This window comes from Mastomys coucha, unplaced genomic scaffold (assembly GCF_008632895.1).
Source record: "Mastomys coucha isolate ucsf_1 unplaced genomic scaffold, UCSF_Mcou_1 pScaffold16, whole genome shotgun sequence".
Taxonomy (NCBI): Eukaryota; Metazoa; Chordata; class Mammalia; order Rodentia; family Muridae; genus Mastomys; species Mastomys coucha.
This window is the reverse complement of record NW_022196898.1, coordinates 94,024,166-94,051,670: the sequence shown is the minus strand read 5'-3', so window position 1 is coordinate 94,051,670 and position 27,505 is coordinate 94,024,166. Positions and strand designations below refer to the sequence as shown.

Here is a 27,505-nt window from a genome sequence, read left to right as displayed (position 1 = left end):
CACAAGGCTGGAACATAGATGCAGAGGCACACACATCCACACAGAAAACCCAGGACACAAGGCTGGAAGCCACAATGTATCAGCACTGGCAATCTACTGGTAGACATGCATCAGTCTGTCTGTAAGTGTGGTTTATATGGCCTTTGCAAGTGGTTATCAAGATCGCTTCAGAATTGGGGTTGGTGCCCACTGGCACCCCATCTGGCTTAGATCTGGAGCAGCCGTTTGCTAATCTATTTACCAACTATTACAGATGGGGGAGTGATGTGTGGTGCGTGTTCCTCCGTGCAAGTGTCTTTGCATGTCTGTGTGAGTGAGTAGAGACCAGAGGCAAACTCAAGTGCTGGTCTAAAGGTACAATCTCCATTTGTTTGTTTGTTACCTAGTCTCTCTTTGGTCTAGAACTAGCCAAGGATCCCAGGCTAGCTGGCCAGCAAGCCTTAGGGATCCTCTGCCTTCCCAGATCTGAAGTCACTATACCTGGCTTCTCCCCCCTTGCTGGTAAGTGACCTTTATGGCTCATTTTTCATAAAATAGGCCTAATTTCTAGACCACTTTCTGAGATTTTTACATTTAACAGGCAAGCATGTTACTGCCCGAGCTATCTCCGTCAGCTATTTCAAGAAAAGGCGCTCCACAAAAGTTCCTCTTTTTTAGCTCTGTGTCTACAGCTGCTTCCAGGCCTCCTCCCTCTCCTCCTAACAACTACGAGATGGGTGTGAGGAGGAAGTGATAAGTACAGGTGACTCCAAGCTCCTCAGGTGCAGACACGCAAAGCCGCATCTTTAGCTTATCTTTGCTTAAATCCCAGTGTTGCTTTATGGATGGAAGAGAATGGAGCAAATAAATAAACAGCGCTTTGTTAAGGGTGCTATAGAGTGGTCTGTAAATGGAGAGTCCAATTACCCTAGGATGGAGTTATGCAGTTTCTCCAACAAGAAAACAGGAGCCTCCAAGCAAAGTATGCCACACACGTGTTCCCAGTGAAGAGGAAACTAAGCCCTACAAAATAGGAACTCGGCTTGGGAAACGTCTTGCAATTGCTAAAGTTAAACTTACAACTTCGGCGGGGTTATCCACAGAAAGTGTTGGTAACCCGAAAACCTCCGCTGTACAAATTTTCCCGGGAGGAGCCCCTCCCTTCTGCTCCCTGGAAGTTTTGAGGCATTGGCAAATGTCCTCCTCAGAATCCCAGCGGATTCGATCCTTGCCCTCTTAGAGCCTCTGCCTCCCCACGCTCCCTCTTCCCCGCTTCCGAGACCCCCCGCTCCGCGGTGGACTACAACTCCCGGCGTGCCCCGCGCCCCCGCGCTGCTCTGGGCTCCGCGCGTGGCGGCCACCGGGCGGCTGGGCGGGAGGTAAGTGATGGGCTCGCAGGCCGTCCTGGGAACACGCCCGCCTTCCCTCCTCTCCAGGATGAAAGGAACCAGACAACACCAGGATACGAACAAAAACAAACAAACAAACAAACAAGCAACAAATTACCCCAAACGCCCGCCCCGCGGTCCCCGTGAGTTCGGTGCCCCGCGGGCGTGCACTTTGTCACCTGGAGTGGAGAGGGGCAGAGCAGGCGGGACAGGACAGGTCGTAGGGTCTGCGCCACACACTTAGCAGCTCCCACTCAAGACTGACAGCCCTGTTCTCCTTCAGAATCTCAGAAGAAACTTTCCCCTCTGTCCCCCGCGCCACCGCGAGTTGCTTAGCCGACCGCTGGCGTGGAGGACGCCCGTCCTTTGCCCAGGAGACGCCCTCGGGACGCGTGCAGCCCTGCCCTCGGGGACTTCAGTCCAGCACGGGACCAGGTGGAAGGTTCCTACAGAACAGCCTGGCTTTCCCGGGCCGTCGGTGCTTCCTGGAGGTGGGTGAGGGTCACCATAGAAGCCACTCAAAGTGCCTAGTCTCCCGCTCTTCCTGACTGGCCTCCCCTCCCCCATCCGAGGACGCTTTCAAGTGGTCCCAAAGGTTCTCTGTTCCAGAATCCAGAGGCCAGGGTAGCCACAGTTACCTCAGTACAGAAAGTCTTGTCTGAGCACCCCTACACACACACACACACACACACACACACACACACACACACACGCACACGTTCTATAATCACAAAGCACATCTGCGTATAGCACACAACATTCACGTGCTTCACGTAACACAAATACAGTGTTAACATAGTTAATACACACGTCCCTCATGTAAGAGCAAATGGTTAAGGGGCTTGTGGAGTGTACAAAAAGAAGTGGCTGAATCCACACCATTCACAAATGTCTGTTTATTTCCAAAGTTAGAAACTAGCTGGTAAGTGAAACCTGTTGCCATCATTTTGGACACCTGTAACACTTCCAGAAACACATTTATGTAATAGGCAAGCTTTTGCACACAGCAGGCAGGAAGGGAGAAGGTGGCCTTTTCTATGTGAAGTCCTTGCTTGGAGACCCTTCAGAGTCCTTCCTCCAGGGAGTGTGCCTGGGGATCAGGCATGCCTACATCTCTTTGAGCCTTCCCTTGGAGGATGTGATCAGAGCTGCTTTGAAAACTGCTGTGTGCTGGCCTGGCTCCCTTACCCACCAGACTTACAATGCAAAACCATTCCTTTTATCTGTCACTGGGAAATGAGTCAGGAGTTCCCATGACGTCCTAGAGTATGGATCTGCTGACGAGTCAGTGATCCATGGCCCTATTTTGGTTATTCATGATAATGCACCCACACGCGGACCCCTGCTCAAAACAGTCCAGAAATACTGAGCACTCACAATTCACCCCTAAAACTTTACAGCTGCTTTTGCGATGAGGCAGAGTAGCGAAGCCCAGAAAAGAGAGCCTTTGAAATAAGTACTTCTCAGCTGTGAAATACTGAAAATTTCTAATGCCACTCCTAAAACCAGGAGTGTGGGTGGTTTGGGCATTCAGGATCTAGGTTTAGACTATCCTTGTTGACTTTTGACCTCTGAATGTCCTTAAGTGTTAGTAGAGAAAAGGGAAGCCAGTTCATCCCAGCTTCTGCCTAAAATGCACACATCCCAGTTGCTGAGAACGGGCATCCTCAGGGTCCTTGTATGGATCTTGAATGTTGTTCTGAGTGGGGTTTATTAGTTTTCTCACCGTTTTGGCTGGGGCTTTTGTTGGTGCCAGACTTTGGGGGTCAGTGGATACCTTGAATTAAAAGCATTGAAGTATTGATATCTGCTTCCCACTCACATACAAAATGTTAAGGTTTATGGGACAGGAATACCCTCCCCCCCCCATAGGAATACTACCCCTACACACAGAGAGGGGGAGGGGAATACCCCCAACCCCCCCACAGGAATATCACCCCTATACACACAGGAATACCCCACCCCACACACACATACACACACAGGAATACCCCCCACACACACACATACACACAAAGGAATACTACCCTTACACAAACACACACACACACACACACACACACACACACACACACACGGAGGAATACCACCCCTCCACACACATACCACCTGCAAACCAAGCAGCAGTTTCCAGCCAATCCAGAAACTAACTGTAAGATTGACTAGTCTCTTCACTCTACTCTCAGTTTCCTGAATTGGAACTTAAGATGGTGGTAGGTTGGCATGCCTTGATTATATGTGACCTAAACAGGACCAAATACTCAGGGTTTAGAAGTGTTAACTGACTTTTTCTTGGGGATGTGGGGGGGGGTTAAGCTTTTTATGCAACTGAGATAACCCTTAAATTTGAAGTTTTTCTTTTGTAGAGAAAAATGTTTTGCTTGTTTCTGTTTGGTTTTGGTTGGCTTCCTGGGGTGGAGTGTGAATATTCGCAGGAGCTCTGCTCTTCTGTTTCACATTCTCTCCTTCCTATGAGGAGTGAGGAGTTTGCCAGCTGACCAGAGCCTTCCTTATCCTCACAAAGAGATTACTTAAAAGCCAGCTCTGGGAACTTTGTCCCCGACTCTGTTAGGAAAAAAGAAAAAAGACTAATGCAGGACTCAGCTTCCGAGTGTTCATTGTGTGTATCCTGTAAGCCCTGGATTTTCTCTTATTTTTCCCACGGGGAGAAAACAAAATAGTTTGAAACACGGCATGGCTGCGCAGAAGAGCAGTGAAGACCTGTGAAGCGACGGGGAAGGGTGGTGGGGAATGAGCAGCTACGGAAGCAGCTTTTGCTGTACAAAACATGTGCAAGGAGAACTCTGCCTCTTTGGAAGCGGGGATCACCCCCTGCCACTAACTGTGCTGAAGGTAGTTAGCCAAAGTGAGCAGGCACGCTATAGCTTTAAAAAGTCAGCCATGAACCAAGCAGACGGCAGTTGCGGTTTGTGTGTGATTCCTAACGTCATGTTGGCTGCCAGCCAGCCTGGTTTTATTTCACTGTGTCAAATTGTACCTCCTGGTTGAATTCCCTTGCCCGACTACTTTGTGAAAGAAAACATTGGGGTTTCTTTGGCTCTTCTTGATAAGCCTATAAAAATGATATGTTTTAGTTACTTCTAGGTAGGTTTGCTTTTTTACTTTTTCTTGAGAGAAAAGGGAAATAATAGTAGTGATAATAGGACAGTGTGGTGCGCGGTTGCAGAGTATTGCTGTGAGTCGTTTTGTCTCTGAGAGGCATAGAGAATGGTGAATGTGTGATAGTTTCCAACTAAAGTGCCATTCTTCTTATGGCTGGAGCAGCAGAGCTCTCTCCCTGTCTATTCTGTGACTGTACGCATGGGCACTAGTAGCTACATTATATTAAATACTGGCAGTGATCTTAGAGGCTTAGCAGCTGGAAGTGTGTGTGAGTGTGTGCACGAGCACTCTGATCTCACACTAGCAATGTTTGCTGATCACCCACTTCTGGCAAAGCAACAGCATCTTCTGCCTTCACTGATCGGTGCACTTGCTGTGTCGCAGTGAGCCCTGGAGAAGGAGTGTGGAAGTCTAAAGTGATCTGAGAGGATTAAGGAATTCAAGAAAACAGATTTCCAGACCAGGCTTTTTGTTTTCACTTTCTTGTAGTTAAAGCAGGTTCTCCTCCCCCTTTTTGCTACTTGTATATGAGTTGGGGAAGCTTTTATTTTTTATACTTTCCTCATCTGATAAGCAAAAAGACAGTGATATTACTTTATCTGAAATGTTTTTTATGGTTTTACGTAAATCTGATGAGCTGCCTACCCTGCCCCCCCCAACACAGATCCTAATATCCCAACACCCCACCGTGACCACCACCACCCCTTCTGTGATATGATATCTGGGTTTTTTTGTTGTTGTTATTTTGATTGGTTGGTTGGTTTTACTTGTTTGTTTGTTTGTTGTTGATGGGTTTTTTTGTTTTTGTTTTTACTTCGTTTCATTTTTTTAGTTTTCTGCTTTACTTTGGCATGGCTACTTCCCAGATTGAGTTTTGCTGATAATATATGAAGTGGGGGAATGCTTTCTGACAAAGGCTTTAATTAAGTCCCTTTTGTATTTCGTTGAAAGATAGAATTGGCTGGGGGCGGGGAGACCAAAAACAATGAAAAAAAAAATCACAGAAGGGCCAGAAATGGAGGCTCATTTCCTCTACTTCTGAGTGTGGGTTGTGATGTCTTCAGGATGCTAGGCGGTCAGAGGAAGCCCCGCCAGGTCACGGTCCCCTGGTCCATCCATTGGAAGGAGGCTTCAGCTTTATTTACACATTCTTACTGTGAAGGCAATGCAAAAGAAAGCAGCCCAACCTGCCCTCCAGTCCCTGAGCTGTGATCCTGTCTGTCCAGCAGGACGGGACTGGATACAACCACAAGCAAACTGTGTGAAGCTGTAAAGGACATTTTTCCAGTTGGGAATATGTATCCTCTCACTTTCGAAGAATTAAACCCAAGCTTTTCTCCCTTATTGATTAGTTGCGGAAGTAAAAGAACTCTGCAAGTCGCCCCATGCTCTCTGTTGACATGGACAACAAAGGAAATGGCTGTGTCGGTGTCAAAAAGTAAGTGAAGCTGGCTCCTGAGTTCTGTCCCCGCCAACCACTCAGGGCCCGGTTCTGCTCATTCTCCTCGGCTACCATGGTACAGAGTCGGGGGGTCTGGTCATCTACACTGGCCACCAGCTCCCTGCTCCTCCCCTCTTAACTCCAGCTGCCTTTGCTGTAGTGCAGCTCCCTGACAACTGTGGCATGTGTGTGGAAGGATGTTGGTTTCAGGCTGTGGATCAAAGAGTCTTGAGGAATTCAGCTTCACAGTCTCCCATGAAGCAGAAACTGAGAAGGCAGATTCCCAGTCCATAGGCTGCTCGGTAGGGGCCGAAACACTTTTGAGATTTTGTGTTTGTTTTCATAATATCACATCTACCTTCAAAATTGAGCGTGATCATAGCGAGAAGTTCACGGTCATTAGATGCTGAGATTAACAACTTCTCTGCCTAGCTTTAAACCTTTCCTTGAAGGTGAAGTATTTCAGAGCATATGGAAGGGGTTTCTGAATATCTCCTCCCACTCAGGCACTCCCAGTTAGGGGTGCTGTCTAAGGGTTATGTGTTGGATTCTTTTTAATAGGAAAATATAAGGAGACTGCGTATTTTCCTATACGCAGTAGACTGTAAGAAAATAATAACTTGTAGGATATCATTGAGTCCATCGAGAGGAACTGTATTGAAAGTATAACCCTCTTGGTTACAAGGAGGAAGAAGGGTCCAGGTGGTTGTCCTTTCTTCTGTTTACTGTCTTGTCCCTAGAAGCTGAGACCGGTGAGCAGGGAGCATGTGCTGTATGTTTATGAGTAGAATGTATGTTTTGCTTCGCATGTGAAAGATAAGCTATAGAACAAGCAGTGACAGGGGTATTCTCTACTATGTTGTCCAGCATGGTAGCCATGAGCTCGGCATGTCTGCTAACTACATAGTAATACGATTAGTGTACCTGATGAACCCAACTCTTAATTCTTTTTATTTCAATGTGAAGATGAACAATTTCAGTCAAACCTAATAAGAAAGTCCTGTGAACCCAGCTACTTGGGAGGCTAAGACAGGCTGAAGGCTCGACATAAGTTCTAGAGTGAGTTCAAGGCTGGCTTGAGCAACTTATGTGTGACCCTGTCTCAGAAACAAAAGAGGAAAGAGGAATTGGGAGGTAGCCCAGTGGTAGAGCACTCACCCAGGAAGTTTGAAGCCCTAGATATAATCCTCAAGAGTAATAAAAGCATGGTGAAATATGACACATGTACATAACCAACCAGGTGTATTTAGAAGCTAAGTTTTGGTAAGTTTTAAAGTTTTTATAGCCATAAAACCACTGTTACCATTGAGATAATGAACCGCCCCCCCCCCACCTCCACTGTCTTCATAACCTTCAGTAGGTCTCTCCTTCCCCAGGCAACCATGGGTATGGATATGTCATTGTAAACTACTTTGACTTTTCCAGAATTTTGCATAAGTGAGTAGACAGTGTACATATATAATACGCAATATAAACCCCCTACTTTTATGGGCTGGTATCCCAACATAGTCTGTAATTTTATAATACTACTATATTACTGGTTCACTGCTTATTGTTTGTTTGGGTTTTTTGTTTCGTTTTGTTTTGTTTTTTGTTGTTTTGAGTCAGGGTCTTACTGTGTAGCCTTTGCTTGCCTGGGACTTGTTATGCAAACCAGGCTGGTTTCGAACCGCAGAGATCTGCCTGCCTCTGCCAGCCCTGCCTCCCAAGTGCTAGGAGTAAAGGCATTCATTACCACATGCAGCTTGGTTCACTGTGCTACAGGGTGCTATTTTGTTAGGTGGACATAGAACTACTTACCCAGCTACCTGATGCCAGACAGTGGAGTTGTTTCCATTTCTGGGGCTATTATCCAAATAAATTTGCTTTGATTGTTCACGTTCATGTCTCTATGTGAATGTGTGCTTTATTTCATCTGTGAAAGTACTTAGGAAGGAATTAAAGTGCTTGGCTATGCCATAGGTGTATGTTAAACTTTTTAAAAGGCTTTTCCCAACTACATGACTTTCAACGATGTGTATTCAGCCATTCCATTTCCTCATGAAATCTTTTTCCTATTAGTGATAGTTGGCGAGGGTTTAGTTCTCATTTCCCTAATGCCCTTTGATTTTAACTGCCGTTTCTGATCCTGATTTGCTATTCATAGATCTTCGTGCATGCACTGTCGTTCAAAATGTTCACCTCAGTTTTTATTGGCTTTTATTCATATTTGTTGTGTAGAATTTTCATGTACTATGGAGACATATTTTATTGGGTTATATTTTTTGTTTTGTTTTGTTTTTTTAATATTTGTGCCGTAGAATTTCTGTGTATTCTGAGTATAAGTTATTTACCATGGCTTGAAACTTTCTCACAACTCATGGCTTGTTTTGTTGTTCTCTCTTCAACATCTTTGGTTTTTAATTTTGCTGTCATCACATTTATTTTTCCTTTTATGGAAAGTGCTTTGGGTGCTGTATCTAAGAGTTCATAGACCAAAGTCTTGATAACTTTCTTCTAAAAGCTTGATAACTTTAGGTTTAGGGATGAAGAACTATGATGTTTAAGTATGTGGGGTTTTTTTTTAAGATTTATTTTACTTTTATGTATATGTTTTGTGTCTCTGGATGGGTATGTGCACATGAGTGGAGTCCAGAAAAAGATGTAGGATGCTATAGAGATGGAGTTAGGCTGTGGGGAGCTGCCCCGTGTGGGTGCTGGGACCCAAATCCAGGTCCTCTGTGAGAGCAATAAGTACTCTTAACCTCTGAGCCATCTCTATAGCCACTCAAATTCGTTTTTTTATGTTTTATGTGGCATATGAGATGAGTACTAAAATAGTTTTTTGATATTTGTGATGGTTTGTTTGTTTTGACCTATGGATAGCCAATTTTTTTAGCACCGTTTATTCAAATGCTTCTGCAACTTTTTCTTTTGGAAAATTGATTCTATGTGTGAGTCTATTAGTAGACTATTCTGTCCCATTGATTGTTTGCATATATGTGTACCAGTTTAACATTGTACTGATAACCAGAGCTTTAGTAACTATGGCCTCAAGTCAGGTCGTGTTACCTAACTTTGCTCTTAGTTGTCATGATAGTTTTGGTTTTTTATATTTCCTTACGGCTTTAGAATTGGCTATTTCCACTATCACCATCACCACCCCAGAAAGGCATTCTGGTGGCACTTACATTGACGAAAGCCTGCTGGTGTTTTAATTAGTATTTGCACGAGTTGGTTTGGGAAGAGCTGGCACAGTGTTTGGCACCATGGATTTTACTCTGTTGGTTTTCTGGATTTTTCTGAAAGTCCCATAATTGCATGATATATGTTTTGAGGGACTGTTTTCTTTTCTTTTCTTTTTGTCTTTTTGTTTAAGATTTTTATTTAATTTAAATATATGGGTACACTGTCACTGTCTTCAGACACACCAGAAGAGGGCATCAGATTCTATTACAGATGGTTGTGAGCCACCATATGGTTGCTGGGAATTGAACTCAGGACCTCTTGAAGAGCAGCCAGTGCTCTTAACCACTGAGCCATCTCTCCAGCCCTGGGACTGTTTTCTAAGAAGCTATTTCAAGTATCTCTTTTAAGTTTTATTATCCCAGGACCAGAGCTGAATTTGTTCTCGGGCTGCCTGGCCTTTTACTAAGACAAGACCCTCCTTTGTACTGCCCCAATGCTCTTGAGTTAAGAAATTTTCTTCTCTGTCAGGTGAGAAAAGGTTCTACCTTTGTCCATGCATGAACTCCAGTGATTTTTTTCCCCTTCCCTCTAGTACTTCTGGGTGATTTTTTTTTTTTGTCTCAGCCTCAGGTAAGTTCTACAGAGATGCTCGTGAGAGTTCTGCTGAGCACTTCAGGAAAGCCCTGCCCAGGTCTTTCTAGTCTCTCTATATCTTTCTCTCCTCCTGTCTGTCTAGAGTGCGTGCTGAAAACTTTTTCCAGACCCTAAGTTAATGGTCTTACATTTCTTCTTTCTCTTCTTTCAGGGTCATGGTCTTTTAGTGGCTATGACCAATGTTTTGAGTGCCATATTATTTTGTATATTTTGCCTGCTTGTTCAGTTTTCTTCTCAGAGCAGAAGAGTAAACATGGCCTCCATTACTCCATCATGGCTGGAAGCAGGCATCCCATTCAATCCACATGGCTATTTGTGACGAGGGAGAGAGAGAACAGTTGGGGCCTAAGGTAAACTCTCTAAGACCATGAAACATGGAGTCGTAAAGATGTGGCTTTGCACCGTAAGATGTTTGGCAGCATCCGCAGCCTTTGCTGTTGGGTCTCCATTGTACCTGCTCTCTGTTATGGCAATCAAGTGCCTCCCGATACTGCCAGATGTTTCCCAAGGCACAGAAGCATCCCTCCCTTTTTGGGCACTGCCAGCCGTCCTGAGCAAAGTTGTGCCTGAGGAGCATGTGACACTAACTTTATACACCATGACTCCTTGACATTCTTGTACCGGTCCCTTCCGCTTGCCGCTGTAAACAGACCACACGTTTTAAAGATATTTCAGTGTGGAGCATCCCTTTGCCTTCCCTTTTGTGCTTCTTGCTTTATATATTATAGAAGAGAGAGAGAATGAGACATAATAAGGCAAATATTGTAAAATATTATTAGTACATTGGGAAATCTGGGCGAAAGGTATATGAGATATTTGCACTGTTCCTTAATTTTATCTAAATCCGAAATTACTTTTTAAAAAACATTTTATGCCAGTGAGGAAAGTAAGAAGAGATGATATATCTCCCTTTAGGAAGAAAGCAACCCTCTCAACCCAGATTAGGAAGCCAGAGGCCAGCAAGCCTGACGTATGAATCAAGGCATATCTTCAGAACACTGGCTGGCGTTCATCTTGATTTGGCTTCTTAGATATCAGAAGAGTAACGCTCACTTAATTTACCCCTGCTTTGATTCTCTTGAGAATAAAGAAGAGACTGAGGGTTGTAAGGATGGAAAGAAAATATGTGTGCAATGAATTATATAGTGGCTTGCAATGACAGTCATTATGTTCCAAGTCAGAAAGCATCATAGTACCTACTATGAGTCATGCCTTGTGAATGCTTTGCTTCACAAATAGCATTTCATTTGATTAATGCAGTCTTTGGTATTTAAATATATTACAGCATTTAAAATGAATAACCAGAGGCCAGGAAGTCACCATGTGAAGTAGATTTTCATTTGAAAATCACACGGGAAAGTGGCAAATCTGAGATCTGAACTCAGCTGTTTGGAATCCAGCATGGCTCACTTTGATCCCAGACAGATTCTGAGCTACTAACCCTTCCCTCAGGCCCAGCTGGAGTGAGTTTGCTTGTAGGCATTTTGGAGCAGACTTGCCTCAAAGTTGAACTGGGTTTTATGTTGTGGCTACAAGAGTATCCAAGGGAGATGGAAACTCCAACTTTAGGTCTTTGCTTTTTCAAGCTTATTGCCCTAATAGGGAAAGGATACTGAAACATACACTTACTCCATTGTCATCATGCATGTTCGCTACTTGGTATGTATGGGACTGTTTCACATAAACACATTTTCGGGTGATACCTTGAAAATTTTAAACACTACAGAGGAATTCTCTTCCTGCTTGCGTCTTTCATTTAGTCCCACTAAAATCCCTGAGACTTGAGCCACAAACCTTGGACATCAGTAAGATGTTGGCAAGCAACAACCAAAGCTTCCATTCCACCGAATGCTTTCTGAAGGAAAAGAAATTCCACAGGAGGTGATATTTAAGTATGCAGTTAGCATGTGAGGAGACACTCAGTGTACTAGTTAGGGTTTGACTGCTATGAACAGACACCATGACCAAGGCAGCTCTTACAAGGACAACATTTAAGTGGAGCTGGCTTACAGGTTCAAAGGTTCAGTCTATTATCATCCAGGCAGGCATGGTGCAGGAGGAGCTGAGAATTCTACATCTTCATCTGAAGGCTGTTAGTGGAAGACTGGCTTTCAGGCAACTAGGATGAGGGTCTTAAAGCCCACACCCACAATGATATACCTATATAACAGGGCCACACCTTCTAAAAGTGCCACTCCCTGGGCCAAACATATAAAAACCATTACACTCAGTACTGAAATTGACAAAGAAAATGCAAATTAAATCACAGTCACAAACTCATTCACTTGGAAAATGTATCCCTTTATAATGGTATTTTCACACACACACACACACACACACACACACACACACACACATACTGTAGCAATAAGTCTGTAGCCACTTAGGTAATTTAAGAGTTTTTAGAGGTCATTTGTGAAACAATGAAACAGATTTCAGTAGTGTGTTATATTTAACTACTAAGAATGTTACATTAACATGTTGTCCACATAGCACTGGGATACGTCACATTTTTGCCATGTTTTATTAATCTGTTGTGTAGTTTCCATTTCTTCGTATCTCTGGTTGAACACAGATTTTCTTCTCAGATCTGCATTTGTATTTCGTGTAATTCACAGTTGGAAAAGGCGTGACCACACACCCAGCCAACTCCAAAAATCCTGCCTTGCTAGTGACCTTTCCATGAGGCTGTGGGTTCCAGTGTTTATCAAGTGTCTGTCTCATCATAGACCCGTTAAAATCTTATTAATTAATAATTGGAATGAAACATTTACTGGTATTCAGAAGGGGACATTTAAACTGCTACTTAAAAACAAGAGAGTAGGCCCTTAATGTCAAGAAGCAAAACAGAGAGGAAGATTTAAGTGGCATGAGCAAAATCATGGGCAAGCTAGATTTGAGGCTGTTGTCCATTTGATCAATTCAAACCAAAGCTGAATTTAACTCAGCTCTTTGAATCTCAGCCTTAGACCTCAGAACACACAGAAAGCTCGGTGAGCTATTTGCTTCCCAGAAATGTCATCCCTTGGGTATGCTGCAGCTGAATGCACTCAGCCCCCATTTATCTGAGTATTTTTAAATGAAAAAAATAGCCCGTCAAGAACCTTTGAACCGTTCCTTCCTTTTCCTGGGTCAGCCTTTAGCCAGATCTCTGCTTGTTGCTATTATGGGAGAGGGAGGCAGGGAATCGAGAGAAAGTGAAATTCCGTTTAGTTGCTGAGTTCTTAGGGTTTTTTTTTTGTAAGCAAAGAGATCAACATTAATTTATTATAACTGGATTTAAATTACTTTTAGCCAAAGGCTATTTTAAAACATGGGCAAGGATTAGCGTAATTTGATTTAAAAATAAGTCATGAAAATAAAGGCAGTACAAAGTTAGAGTACATTTCTGAGTGTAAAGATGAGCAATGTTCAGAAAGAGTCTTATGGAAAGAGCACCATGACAGATACATTGCTACAATCATTAGCCAGGGTCGGAAGCTCCTTTTCTCTCCTAAACAGAAGGAGAGATGTAATGGTTAAAAAGAAAAAGAGTTGTGGAATTCATACAGATTGTATTTATCCACAGTGTCCATGGCCAGCCTTTTATTTGTGTGTCAAATACCTGAGAATGCAAACTTAAAAGGAAGGAGAGTTTATCTGTGCTCAGTCATAGTTGGCAGTCTCCATGAACTTAGACACAGCATCATGGTGATGCAATGGTGCCCAAAAGAAAAGTCGGTCAACTAACTCATGGTGGCTGAGTAGAGATAGAATACAGGGCGAAATTTAACTTTCTGTGACACCCCCCTTCAGTGACCTACTTCCTCCCACTAGGCCCTGCCCCTTAACAAATCACCTGTCAATCATGTCTTCGAATTACAGATCCATCAGTGGATTAATTCAGTGGTGTGTTCCATGTTAAACCTCAACATCCCACCTCTGGCTCCCAGAGGCTCACAGCTCGCAGAACCCAAGGTGCATCTAGTCAAACGCTAAGAAGTTTCAACACTGTTCAAAAGTTTAAGCCCAAAGTCTCCTCTGAGATGGTCTGCAACCCTTACCTGTGAGCCCCTGTGAATGCAACTTAAAAATTGTCTTCCTACAATACACAATTACCCAGGAGTCATTCTTAGTTGAAAAATGAGATATTTGCAGAGTAGAGATGAATAAAGCCAAAGTAAGACCAGAGCCCAGCAGGATAAATATGAAATCTGTAGCTTATTCAGGGTAGAAGGATGTAGGATCCAAAAAGCTCAGACAGCCCCACCCTGCGGTCTTGCTAGCTCAGGCCATATGGCCGGTCCACTCACTTGCACCACTCCCTGCCTGCAGATCTTCCCAGCAGACATTCTTGTTTACTGGAGACATTTGGAAACTTCCTGGGGCCTCCCTTGCATCTTTAAATTTACTCTCATAGTTTTATGCATTTCCCTCTCAGTAGCTGCCCCCAGGGAGTCGAATGCAGCTGCACACTTCCTGTTCTCCAGAAGGCTCTGGGATTCTAGAATGTTACATTCCACATGCCTGCCAAACCAGAGTTGGCCTCCGGCTCAAGAAGCATCCAGGTCTCTTGGGCTGTGACTTTTAGTGGCTGGATCTTGGGAAACTGTCACTGCATAGACTGTACACATAGGATGTCCTAGAGATATCTCTTCCCCAGGGAAAGTCTGTTAGATGCATTTACATTTCTGCACCCTATAATGTGACCATAAAATGAGTTAGAGTCTTGCATTTTCATGAAGTGTCCTCAAGACTTTGTTCTTATGCCTAGGACAAAGTACTCGGCTTCTTCTTAGTGGCCAATCTCTAACAAACTTCAGTTCTTTGGTCTCAACATTGAACAAACACCCTTTCTGGGCAGACTACGAGTATTTCCAGTCCATCCACTCTGCTTTTGCTCCCAATCTGCACTGCAGCTCTTCTAGTAAATTGTAGCCTTACAACAGTGTTGAGCATTGATGCTAAGCAGCTATAAAATACCCTCTTGTGGATTAACTACTGCAGTCCCTTTAACCTCAGCTTCCCAGAGTCTCAAGGCACAGACAGGATGTAGACAAACTCATTGCCTGAATATAACCTGAAGACCGCTAATCTGATTCCATTATAGTTCTCACCCCATGACCTTACGGCCAAGCATTCACTGTCTGAAGTTTTCTCAGCTCTCTGGGTTTCTGGTTCTCCATCAAACTCTGCTTAGAACATTCTAGAGCTCCTCCAGCCTTTACCTCCACATATTTTCTAGTTCTTCCCACAAACTAATTCCTAGTTTTACTAATTCAAATGGACAAGTAAAATTGTAGCAACAACTTGGTTTCCTGGTACCAGTTTTCTTTATCAAATACCAGACATGAGGACATCACATTCCCCTGGCTTTGCATTGTTCATTGTTCATTCAGTTGTTGCTGGATGGATGTGCAACACACTTAAGAAAATATCAAAATGAACAGTAGTGTATTAGCATTCACTAGAGAATCTCTCTCTCTCTCCCTCTCTCCCTCTCTCTCCCTCTCTCTCTCTCTCTCTCTCTCTCTCTCTCTCTCTCTCTCTCTCTGTGTGTGTGTGTGTGTGTGTGTCTTCTCTGGAACACCCTCACCAACATTCCCAGAACTGTGCAAATTGACAGTGAAGATCATTCAGCCATCATAATCTCTCTTCTCTGATCAGCCCCCAGAGTCTATACATTATAAACACCATAAAATATATCTGAGCTAAATCCTGAGAAAGTTTCTGCTATTTTTGCCAGCCTCTGTGGAAAGAGAAGTGGAGACTTTTTCTGCTAGTACTTAAGTATGATGTATTGTCCACTTGGTACAGTGTGCAGAACATTGGTCTCGCAAAATCATGATGATGCTGATATGAAAATGCTCACAGTAACATCTCTGTAAAGTTGTATATATATGCCATGTCTTTGTTTATTGACTATCACAAATATTGCATTGTTATCTCTTCTTCTTCTTCTTCTTCTTCTTCTTCTTCTTCTTCTTCTTCTTCTTCTTCTTCTTCTTCTTCTTCTTCTTCTTCTCCTTCTTCTTCTTCTTCTTCTCCTTTCTTCTTTCTTCTTTCTTCTTTCTTCTTTCTTCTTCTTTCTTCTTCTTCTTCTTCTTTTGGTTTTTCGAGGTTTCAAGACAGAGTTTTTCTGTGTAGCCCTGGATGTCCTGGAACTCACTCTGTAGACCAGGCTGGCCTCAAATGCAGAAATCTGCCTGCCTCTGCCTCCCAAGTGCTGGGATTAAAGGCATGCGCCACCACCACACAACTTGTTATCTCTTCTTAAAAGTGAGTTATATCATTGTCTTACTCACAATGCACAACATCATGACCAAGAAGCAAGTTGGGGAGGAAAGGGCTTATTCAGCTCACACTTCCACATGGCTGATGATCACCAAAGGAAGCCAGGACTGGAACTCAAGCAGGTCAGGAAGCAGGAGCTGATGCAGAGGCCATGGAGGGATGTTCTTTACTGGCTTGCTTCTCTTGGTTTGCTCAGCCTGCTCTCTTATAGAGCCCAAGACCTCCAGCCCAGGGATGGCACCACCCACAAGGGGCAATTGAGAAAATGCCCCACAGCTGGATCTCATGGAGGCACTTCCCCAACTGAAACTCCCTTCTCTGTGATAACTCCAGCCTGTGTCAAGTTGACACACAAAACTAGCCAGTACAATCATTAAAGGAGAAGGATTTTCTAGTGTATGTTTTCAGTCATGATGTAATTTTCACTGTCATGGAGCAGGTTCATGTCCTTCCTAGCTGTTTGAGTAACTTGCAGCTATACATGTACAGTCTGTTGGCGACCAGTGTTCTCTCAGACTACTGGGAGGCACGTAGATAGGGGTTTCTCTGTCTTTTGCTCCCAAATGCATTCCTACTTGGAGAGGTAGAGGTCTTTGTCCTGAAGGACATCCATTAAGGTTGTGGGGATTTGCCACAGGAACAGGAAACCTGAAGGATTTAATCAGAGAATCAATGTAATCCGATGGACCTTCTGAGAACTCCCTCGGGGAAAGCATAGACAGATCCGTCTGAAATGAATCTGAAATGAGACCATCCCAGATGCTGCAGGGGGTTGCTTTCCCACTGTCATTTATCCCACCTCACTGAACCACTGAGAAGGGTTACCTGAGCCTCTCAGACAGATGCCTGATTCTATCCACCTAATCACTGTAATTCATTTTGAACAACACTGACTGACTTCCTTAAGCACATGCTTGACCCTTGGAATAATACAGCGAGAACCAGCCCAGGTTCACATGTGTATCTTTGGTCCACATCTCTCACTTGAGTCTTGAAAACAGTGTTTACCGTGGAACGACAGGTACTATGATGGTAATTTGAATGGAGTATTGGGTCTCAGGGCAGATGATATCTTAAGTAATTTCCTTGTGGTGCCGGGAAGTACCTTAGGGCAGAGGCAACCCTTGAATAGGTAGGAATGGGAAGGTTTCATCAGGTAGAGAGAGTGTCATAAGGGGAGGGGCAGAATGCAGCAGAGAGGTTGTCTAAAGGAATGGCTTTCTGAGTCGCACTGTATACAGTGAACACTCACACTGAAATTACAATAGACACATTAAGCTATAGCCCATCAAAAATGAGTAGCGAAGAGGCATTTGTGGGAATCATTTTCATTAAAGGTCAAATACTTCACTAAGAGAGCATTGGCTGTGCCAGGGATAGTGATCACAAGAAACCAAGACTCAGAGGAAGCATCACGAGTCTGTGGGTAGACTGGGATAGACTCTGAGGGAAATGAGCACCAGGCCCCTGGTGAGCTGGCTCAGACCAGCCCTGGGAGGCAAGGCAGTGAGGCTGTGCATGCCTGCATACAGGCCACACTCTGACTGGATTTGTATTTTTGCAGTTCCATGGAAAACGGGAGGCCTCCTGATCCCGCAGACTGGGCCGTGAGGGACGTTGTCAATTATTTCCGAACAGCAGGGTTTGAGGAGCAAGCTGGTGCATTTCAAGAACAGGTAACTCAGACGGAAGAGACGTGGTTCCTTGCTGCCTCACACTGAGAGGGGAATGAAGAGGGAGAGCATAGAGGAGTGAGCCTCACCCCCCACCCCCAGAGGCACCTAAACAACAAGCAGCAACAGCAGCAGGAGACTGGCAGCCTGTGGTCTCGCTCTCTGCAGGAGGAAAGCCCTGAGGCTGGAGAGAGCCACGGAGAGGCTGGCTAGGATCCTTTCCATTGGAGGCCCCTGAAGGACTGGTCATGCTCGCGGGTGGGGACGCTTCAGCCCTAGTGATTTGCTTTGTGGGTGCTCATGAAGGGAGAGCCTAGGGTGCAGTCAGGTTCAGGTTTGTGTGTACCTGCGTGCCTGTCTGTCTATCCAGGGGAAAACTACCAGAGTTCTAGGATTCTTTGTTTCATGTCTTTAACACGAGATTGTTCATACCTGATTGACAGGGATGCTGTTCTGACAATTTAAAGGGAAAATATACAAATTTCCCCCAAAGGTCTTGCCACAATGTTGATGGTCAAAAACATTAATTTCTTTCTCCAGGGCCCAGGAGTTGGGTTTCAAGACAGGGGAGAGCAGGCATGTGTTCTCTGGGGAGTGTGTGACTCCCTGCAGCAAGGCTGAGCCAGCTCTCTGGGAACGGCTCTCCTAGAGGCAGATAGAGGAAGAGCTTATGGTCCTCCCTTCAGAACACAAAGCTCCTACCCCTAGGGCAACAGCCTATAGTCTCCTAGGCATTACCTTCATTGTCTCATAGTCTAGGTGAGAGAATTAGGAGCTGAAGAACGCATCTGGCTATCCATTCACATCCCTTCACCAGAGCCCAAATTCAGATAAGGAACCCTTTAAATGCCAGGTAGGCCAGTCTCCTCCAGCAAGATTTCCTTCAAACTTGATCCTTATACATATTTTTTTTTTGCTAGTTTGGAAAATTTGCCAAAATAGAAGCTTAAGTGGCTTCACACCCACCAGAAGAATTAAAATTAGAAAGAGAGTTGGTGCCAATGAGCATGTATAGCAAAGCAGGCTGCTCCCACGGTGCTTGTGAGAGTGTGAAAGAAACATTCACACCTACCAAGATCAGCAGGTTCACTCCTGGGTATTCACCAAAAGAAACAACAGCATGTCTGTAAGGAGACCTGCCTGAAATTGTCCTCAGCAGCTTTTCCCATGGTCGCCAAAACTCGGAAGCCTGGGTTAACAGTTGGATACAAAAGGAGTGTACAAACTGAGATGTACACAATAATGGAATAGCACACAGTAATGAAAACAAAGGAATTCCTGACATACACAGCAGTTTAGATGACTATCAGTAACATTATACTGGATGAAAGAAGCATTATGCACCAGAGTTCATGCCAAATGGGTGCCATAAATATTCAGACTGGTAAAACAGATCAATAGCCAAATTTTAAAAAATAAAAAGTGTTTGGGTGTGAATAGGCAGAGATGGGGAATGGTTTCTGAAGGGAAATGAGGGGAACTTCTGGGGATGTCAGCGTTCTGTGTGCTGACAGAGGCTAAAATTACAGGTGGTTATGTGTGTGTGTGCACGTGTGTGTGTGTGTGTGTGTGTGTGCATGTGTGTGTGTGCGCGTGTGTGCGTGTGTATGTGTGCTCGTGTGTGTGTGTGTGTGTGTGTGTGTGTGTGTGTGTGTGAGCACGTGTAATCTTACTGAGGGTTAGTGTATTTGTTACTTTTCTGTTGTGATAAAACACAATGATCAAGACTATTGATAGAAGAAAGAATCTATTTGGACTGATGGTCCCAAAGAGGCTATCGAGGATGACTAAGCATGGCCACATGTGGCAGGCATGGCGGCAGGGACAGGAAGCTGATGGCTCACATCTTGAACCACACATATACAGCAGAGTCAGTGAACAAGAATTGGGAAGAACCTGAAAGTTAGATTGCAAAGCCTGCCCACAGTGTTATTCTTCCAACAAGGCCACATTTCTTAACCCTCCCAAATAGAACCACAAACCAGGGATCAAGTGTTTAGATCTGAGCTTATGGGAGACATTCTCATTCAAACCACTACAGTAGGGACAAGAAGGCTACATACTACTGTCTCCTGATCAGGCTGGGGACTATAGGTGTCTAATATGTAGTCACTGCATAAACACTGGTTTGTTCAAATTACTCATATCTTTATGTTACATGGCCTATACATTTTATATCAGAAGGAAAAGAGCTACAAGAATACTCAACAATGATATAAAAATTGAAGTATTTGGAGAATGTATATATAATAAAGTAATTTTAGAAATTTTAATTGTAGAATTTAAGAGGAATTTAAGTATTCACAAAAAGTTATTTTCCTCATGTCTGAAAATTCTTATAATAAAATTCTACGGGAAAATAATAGCTCAGGTTGGAAAGTAAAAACTATTATGTCTAAAGCATATTTTATTTTGTTTTTTAATGGTACAATGTCCATTTATGTCATTGAAATTGAGTAGCTCTCTTCTGAAATTAAATTTAAGTAATACCGTAAAAGGTTTACAAAAAAGGGGCTTAAATAAAAGGTTTCCTGGCCAGGTTCCTGAGGCCCAGCGCCTTCCCAGGTTGCAACTGTGCTCAGACTACTTCCAGATACCCCAGGTGAGGGACAGCATGCTCTCTGGGCCCTACAGATTCTATACACAACCCTGCAGGTGAGATTAGCCAGCACAGAGCTTGGCCCAGCAGTGGCATTTTCTTCCCAGGGACGACCTCATTCTGGTACTGGGGACACTGAGATACAAATTGGAACATGTCATTGAGAAATCCCTCACAACATCACTGTATCTAGCATGCCAACTTTGGAGTTGATAAACAAATTCCCAGAAGATGGCACTTGTCTTGAAATTCAATTCCTTCATTTGTTGGAGGGTAGCTTAGTGGTCCAGGAGCAGGCCTTGAATTAATAATCTCTGGAAGGGATTCAGCTCTTTCTCCTACTCTGATGTTTTCATTCCCATTGAAGAGATTACAGATGGGGGGCTTGTCACATGATGGTATGTCATGTCATGATCTGATTCATGGGAACTGAGGCATTCCTCTAACACATTACCTGCCACTTTCACCCACATCTTGCCTCCTGCATCTCCCTGGCAATTACCTTCATGTCAGCACTCACTGGGTATATCCTGACAGGAACACTGAAAGTCAACACTCAGTGGGTTTATCCTGATAGGAACACTGAAAGTCAACACTCAGTGGGTATATCCTGATAGGAACACTGAAAGTCAATACTCACTGGGTTTATCCTGATAGGAACACTGAAAGTCAACACTCAGTGGGTTTATCCTGATAGGAACACTGAAAGTCAACACTCAGTGGGTTTATCCTGATAGGAACACTGAAAGTCAACACTCAGTGGGTATATCCTGATAGGAACACTGAAAGTCAACACTCACTGGGTTTATCCTGATAGGAACACTGAAAGTCAACACTCAGTGGTATATCCTGATAGGAACTTTGAAAGTCATCTTCGGCCCAAACCCGTGTCCCTTTCAGATCCACTGTTAGGTTATAGCAACCAAAACACTCATAGTAAAACAGCCTTAAAATCTCCTCAGTGCTAGATTTGCCTTGCCATTTGTCAGGAGCAATGCAAAGACGGAGAACCACCATTACGCCACCCTCGAGAAGAACAGGTCCCAGGTGGGCAGCACAGCTGCCAGTGATTTGGGGAGGGCATTGCTTCAGGGCTGATCCCTACAGCCTGGATGTTTGAGTTTGCCATAGACCCATAGTGAAGACCTAACACCAAATGGGATGACCCTAGGAGTAAAGGCTCTTGGATGAGACCCTGAGGATGGGGACCCATGACAGGATTAGTGCCCTTCTAGAATTGGAGTAGCTCTCTGTACTTACTGCTCTGTCTGCTCTGCTCCCACATAAGGCTTTAGCACAAAGCTAGCTGGGCACCGGAAGCTGACTAACCTCCTTTGCTCATTGTACACACCCACTTCCACTTAGCAGTTAGAACCATTAGGGTTCCCTGCAGCTCCAAGACTTGCATCAGGTTTTCTGACAAGCCTTGCTTAAGCCAAGCTTATGCTGGAAGAGCATCGTCAGCACCAAGAAAGGAGCCTCAACATCAGGACTACATGTGGGTCAGGCTGTGTTGCTATTCTGACCAATCCTCCTCATGGAGAGGGATGTGGTCCTCCCTGGGTTCAGCTGGTAGCTTCTGGCATTAGACTGCTGTTCTTCAACCCCTGGGGACTTTATGCAACTGGATTCATTAACATGGTTCTGTGGGAGGACCCATTGGCTAGGGAAAGCAGGAGGCAGGGATGGCCAACCACCAGCACCACCCTCCCACAAACTCTAATAGAAAGCGACTTGTTTCCCTTAGGATCTCCATGAGTGGAGCCATTACCCTAGGCTTATTGTCTCCTGACTTCTTCATAGCCACTTGGTGGTCCTGGGATGTTTGCTTTGATAGGACTCAGATGTCTACACAGGTAATGTTGAGCTGAGCAATGGAACACTGCCTAAGCTCCTACTTTGAGTCTAAGATTCATCTTGAGATGGGTCCTTCTGAAGTAGGCTTCCCATGGCATAGAGCAAGACATGAAAGTGACTTGAGACTTAGTGATTTTTTAAGTGGGTGATTTTAAAAAAAATAAGTGATGCCTAGCCATGGACATGGGTTGTCTGATTTCAGCAAAAATACCTCCTCCTACCCCACAACATTATGATGGAATTCACTGTATTAGACTCTGAAGGCTAATAAGCAACATGTTCTGATTTAAGCAGTGTCATCTCTTGACAGTATATTCTCTACAGCCCTTAACCACTCAAGCTAGATCTGATCCCAGGTCATAGAGGTAGTCCTCTCAAGTGTTGTGTTGTGCTCCCAGGTCACAGAGGTAGTCCTCCCAAGGGCTGTGCTCTGATCCCAGGTCACAGATGTAGTCCTCCCAAGGGTTGTGCTCTGATCCCAGGTAACAGAGGTAGTCCTCCCAAGGGTTGTGTTGTGCTCCCAGGTCACAGATGTAGTCCTCCCAAGGGTTGTGCTCTGATCCCAGGTCACAGAGGTAGTCCTCCCAAGGGTTGTGTTGTGCTCCCAGGTCACAGATGTAGTCCTCTCAAGGGTTGTGCTCTGATCCCAGATCACAGAGGTAGTCCTCCCAAGGGCTGTGTAGTTATTTCACGTCTCCATCTTCATCTTTTTGACTCACATGTACTCACAGTGTAGAAGGAAGACAGAGGCAGAGAGTTGACATTCAGTCACTGTCATGTTGTTTTGACCATGCGGTGTTCCCGTTCCTGTGAGTGAGTGACATCAGTCATTTTATGTCTGGAACACTGTATATCTTTGAGATAATTTTACACCTCACAGTATCATGACAAAATAACGTGCAACTCAAAGTGGCAAATTAATTTTACTCTATTACCTTTCCCTTAGCCATAGGAATGAACAATTTCTCATTTGAAATAACCATCTGAGTAAGACGTAATTTGAAACCTGAAGACTAGACATTGTTTTCACCTGGCTCGTTGCTGCTAATGTTGAACAAATTCTGAAGGCACCACCTTAATAACGGCAAGCAGGGCTTTGTACTGCTGCATTGTGCCGGATACACCTCTCAAAAGCAGGTAGCTGGGAGGAAAGCCTATCTATCAGTGAGCTGCGCGCCCACACTCAGGTGACTGCCGCCACTCGAGATTCAGGAAGACCAGGGAAAGCCCCGCCCACACTCAGGTGACTGCCGCCACTCGAGATTCACGAAGACCAGGGACAAGCCCCGCCCACACTCAGGTGACTGCCGCCACTCGAGATTCACGAAGACCAGGGAAAGCCCCGCCCACACTCAGGTGACTGCCTCCACTCGAGATTCACGAAGACCAGGGACAAGCCCTGCCCACACTCAGGTGACTGCCGCCACTCGAGATTCACCAAGACCAGGGACAAGCCCCGCCCACACTCAGGCGACTGCTGCCACTCGAGATTCACAAAGACCAGGGACAGACAAGCCCTGCCCACACTCAGGCAACTTGAGATTCACGAAGACCAGGGACAAGCCCTGCCCACACAGGCGACTGTGGCGACTCGAGATTCACGAAGACCAGGGACAGACAAGCCCTGCCCATACTAAGGCGACTGCGGCCACTAGAGATTCACGAAGACCAGGGATAAGCCCTGCCTATGTGGAGCTTCAGGCTCTACCATGCTGGAGCCCTGCTATGAAATATGTCACAAAATTATGACAAACGTATGTGCAAAATTGTTCAAGGGAAGCATGAGTTTCTCTAGCTTCATGACAAATTCAGCTCTAAATCAGGCCATCTAAAACTTCACACCTTAGGAGCGAAATCTTGTTTACCTAGTCAGCATTTTGTATTACTAGCAGTGAAGATATCCCAGGCTATCTGATGCTTGCTGTTCCTTAACAGCTGGAGGATCTCTGAATTGATTAAAATAGTCTATAGTATAATGAATATACAGGGGATATAGCAACTCGTTTTCTTCAGTTTAGAAAGATTAAGAAAAAAGTTAAAATGCAAGCAAATAACTAATGCTAACAGAAAGTAGCCAAAGAGAGTTAATTGAAGACAAAACCGGTAATGAAAAATACTTAGAATATTTTTTGTTTATATAGAGTTTATTTTATTTGCATAGACTAACTAAATCAGTTGTTTGAGACAAAAAACAACTGTAAATCAGAAAGAGAGCTATATATGGAACGTTTACTTATTTTGTGATTTCCATAGTTGTAACAATCCCCACTAAGAAAGGGTGAACACTAAAAGTAATAGTAACAACAAACACTAATAAAGCTGCTAGAACCATCACTCTTAGGAGAACCTCTGAAGAAAGCCCAGACTATTCCGTGCAGTGGAAAGAGCAAACACACAAGCAAGGGGCCCTGAAACACTTGTTGTCCTGGCAACTCCAAGACACTTGTATTGAGAGCATTGAGCGGATTGAGAAGCAATGGAGCTGAAAGACAAACGGGCTTGGGGAGGACCGTGGCTCACCTAGCAGAAGAGAGGCCCTGGGATTCACCAAGGAATTCAGATCCAACAGTGAGGGGTCTGTGAGTGTAATGGCTAGGACTGAGTCACACACACACACACACATACTCACACACTCACATACACACACACACATACACACTCACATACACACACACTCACATACACACTCACACACACATACACACATACTCACACACACACACACACTCACATACTCACACACTCACATACACACACTCACATACTCACATACTCACATACACACACACATACTCACACACTCACATACACACACACTCACACACTCACATACACACATACACACACACATACTCACACACTCACATACACACACACTCACACACTCACATACACACACATACTCACACACTCACATGCACACACACATACACACTCACATACACACACACTCACATACACACTCACACACACATACTCACACACTCACATACTCACTCACATACACACACACTCACATACACACTCATACACACATACTCACACACTCACATACTCACACACTCACACACACGCACACACACACACTCACACACACATACTCACATACTCACATACACACACATACTCACATACACACTCACACACACATACACACTCACATATACATTCACATACACACACACTCACACACACTCAAACACTCACACAAACACATACTCACACACTCACACACACACTCACATACTCACACTCACACTCACGCACACACACACTCACACACACTCACACTCACACTTGAAAGCTTGAGCCTGAACAGTGACACTGTTTGAGAAGTTCTGGAACCTTTGGGAACCAGTTGAGAAGATACCCTTAGAAATGGGGACACTAGTGGAGAGAAGTTTTCTAGAAATCTTTGAAGGAGAGTGTTTTATGGAGAATGAACTGATCAACAAATTCAAAACACCTCATAAAGGTCGTGTCCCGTGGGGTCTGGGAAGTTGGCCAGTGGAATTTCAGTGGTGCAGGTGGGAAGCACCCTGGAGAACCCTGCCTTCGCCACACAGGAGTGAGTGGAAGGCAAGCAAGTGAAGGGAAAGACTGACACCAGAAGGTCACGGACGATGTGGACTCTCCTAAGACAGGAAGTCTAGACTTATTGATATGCACGAAGTGGCCAAAAGAATTAGAAAGATTAAAATGACAGGAAGTGGTGAGCAGTTAAATGAAGCAGAACTTCCCCAGGGAAGGGAACTCAACCCTGCTTGTGGACGAGCCCGAATGTGGGGAAACTGGAGCTTTGTGTCCTGAAGATATCAATATCAAATGGTGAAGCGCTCTGGAAAAATGATCAGTGGCTCTGCAGAAAGTCAGGCATAAATTACCATGACTCTGCAGAAAGTCAGTCCAATTACCATGACTCTGCAGAAGGTCAGTCCGATTACCATGATTCAACAGAAAATCAGGCTAAAATTACCATGACTCAGCAGTTCTTCAAAAATAAATAAAGGGGAAAGCCCAGCTGCCTTTACTTATGCAGGGCCACAGAGGCATCCTTCCCAAGAACCAGGCAGAGACGACCCAAATGCCACCACCAACTAAACAGATAAACAAGATGTGGTGTGTACACATAAAATGCACAAATATCCATCTGTAAAAAGGCAGAGTTCAACAGGGATGAACTTCGAAAACATGCTAAGTAATTGTTATAAATTCTTCTATATGAGAGAGCTGAAGTAGACACTTATAGACACAGAAGCATAGTAGTGGTCATCGGGAGCTGAGTCACTTGTAATGAATATAAAGTTTATTAAAATGACAAAAAAAATAAAATAAATAGTAGTGATCACTGAACAACATGGTAAGAAAAATTCCACTACTGCATCCTTAGAAATGGTTAACACTGCAACGTTTATATGATATGAAACTTAATTTAAACAATTGGGCTGGAGAGATGGCTCAACGGTTAAGAGCACTGACTGCTCTTCCGAAGGTCTGGAGTTCAAAAATTAAACAATTACATTATTTAATTACTATTTATAATTATTAATTGCATGTGTATATGGTATAGTGGGACACATGTCTCAGAACATATATGTGAAGGCCAAATGATAGCATTAAGGAGTCAAGTCTCTCCACCACCTTTACGTGAATTTTATGGATGATACTAAGGTCACCATGGCTTTGGGGTCTCACTAGCCTATGATATAATTTTTATTATAATAAAAATTTCTAATGTAATCTTAACCATAATATATAGTGGTTCAGTTAGTTGATAAAACTTTTAAATATTTTATTTTTAAAATATGAAGGAATGATGAAGGCAAGGCTACTTTAAGCTTCACTGGAAACATAGGTGATGACCATCAAGTTTATGTGTGAACTTGATCAACTAAGGGATGCCCAGAGAGCCAGTATAGGATTACGGTCTGGGTGCATCTACAAGGGTGTAAATCAGTACGCCAGGGTGGATGGGAGTCTTCCAAAAGCCAATGATGTCTCCAGTAGAAAGCAAAGGTTGAGTATCCTAGTTAACGTAACCGTCAACTTCGCATAGCCTGGGGTCAGCTGGGAAAAGAGACACAGTTGAGTAATTCTTTCTTAGCTTGGCTTCGGAGTGTCTGAGGGGCTGGCTGCTTTGATGATGGTGTTAGGAGGGCCCCGCCCACGTGGGCAGTATCTGCACCAGTAGTCCTAGAGTACCTAAAGGACTACGTGGGCTGAGCCTGTGAGCAAGTCAGCCAGCAGCCTTCCTCCAGGCTTCCCGCTTCAAGTTACGCTGCTTGGATTCCAGCCTTGACTTCCCCGGCGAGGCGATGGACCTCCGCCTGCGGCGAGACGATGGAACCCG

At 44.3% G+C, this 27,505-nt stretch overlaps 1 protein-coding gene and 1 long non-coding RNA gene across 5 annotated transcripts in view; one reads left to right on the top strand and one right to left on the bottom strand.

The window, feature by feature from the left end:
• Positions 1-1,659, bottom strand: part of LOC116093927 — a 9,493-nt gene extending 7,834 nt beyond the window's left edge. Inside the window, exon 1 of the long non-coding RNA XR_004119894.1 lies at positions 1,547-1,659. This is a non-coding gene — a long non-coding RNA (uncharacterized LOC116093927). The remainder of the gene's footprint in view (positions 1-1,546) is intronic.
• On the top strand, positions 1,261-27,505 carry Samd13 (sterile alpha motif domain containing 13). Of its 4 annotated transcripts, none has more exons than XM_031375781.1 (5): positions 1,261-1,358; positions 5,843-5,928; positions 9,980-10,103; positions 17,591-17,702; positions 27,449-27,505. In XM_031375781.1, exons 2-5 carry the CDS (start codon positions 5,907-5,909, stop codon positions 27,452-27,454), a joined length of 264 nt encoding a protein of 87 aa, XP_031231641.1. In that variant the 5' UTR covers positions 1,261-1,358; positions 5,843-5,906; the 3' UTR covers positions 27,455-27,505. The 4 variants fall into 4 exon arrangements, 3 of the variants coding, with proteins under 3 accessions (XP_031231641.1, XP_031231640.1, XP_031231639.1); XM_031375780.1 differs by lacking the exon at positions 1,261-1,358 and adding an exon at positions 1,753-1,858; XM_031375779.1 differs by lacking the exons at positions 1,261-1,358; positions 27,449-27,505 and adding exons at positions 1,753-1,858; positions 23,102-23,198.

Excerpts from the sequence above, each read along its gene's own strand:
- Samd13 (XM_031375781.1), top strand. The coding sequence starts at position 5,907 with ATGGCTGTGTCGGTGTCAAAAA. Across the intron at positions 5,929-9,979 it reads GGCTGTGTCGGTGTCAAAAA|TTTTCTTCTCAGAGCAGAAG; the intron begins GTAAGTGAAGCT and ends CTGCTTGTTCAG. Across the intron at positions 10,104-17,590 it reads GAGAACAGTTGGGGCCTAAG|TTCCATGGAAAACGGGAGGC; the intron begins GTAAACTCTCTA and ends GTATTTTTGCAG.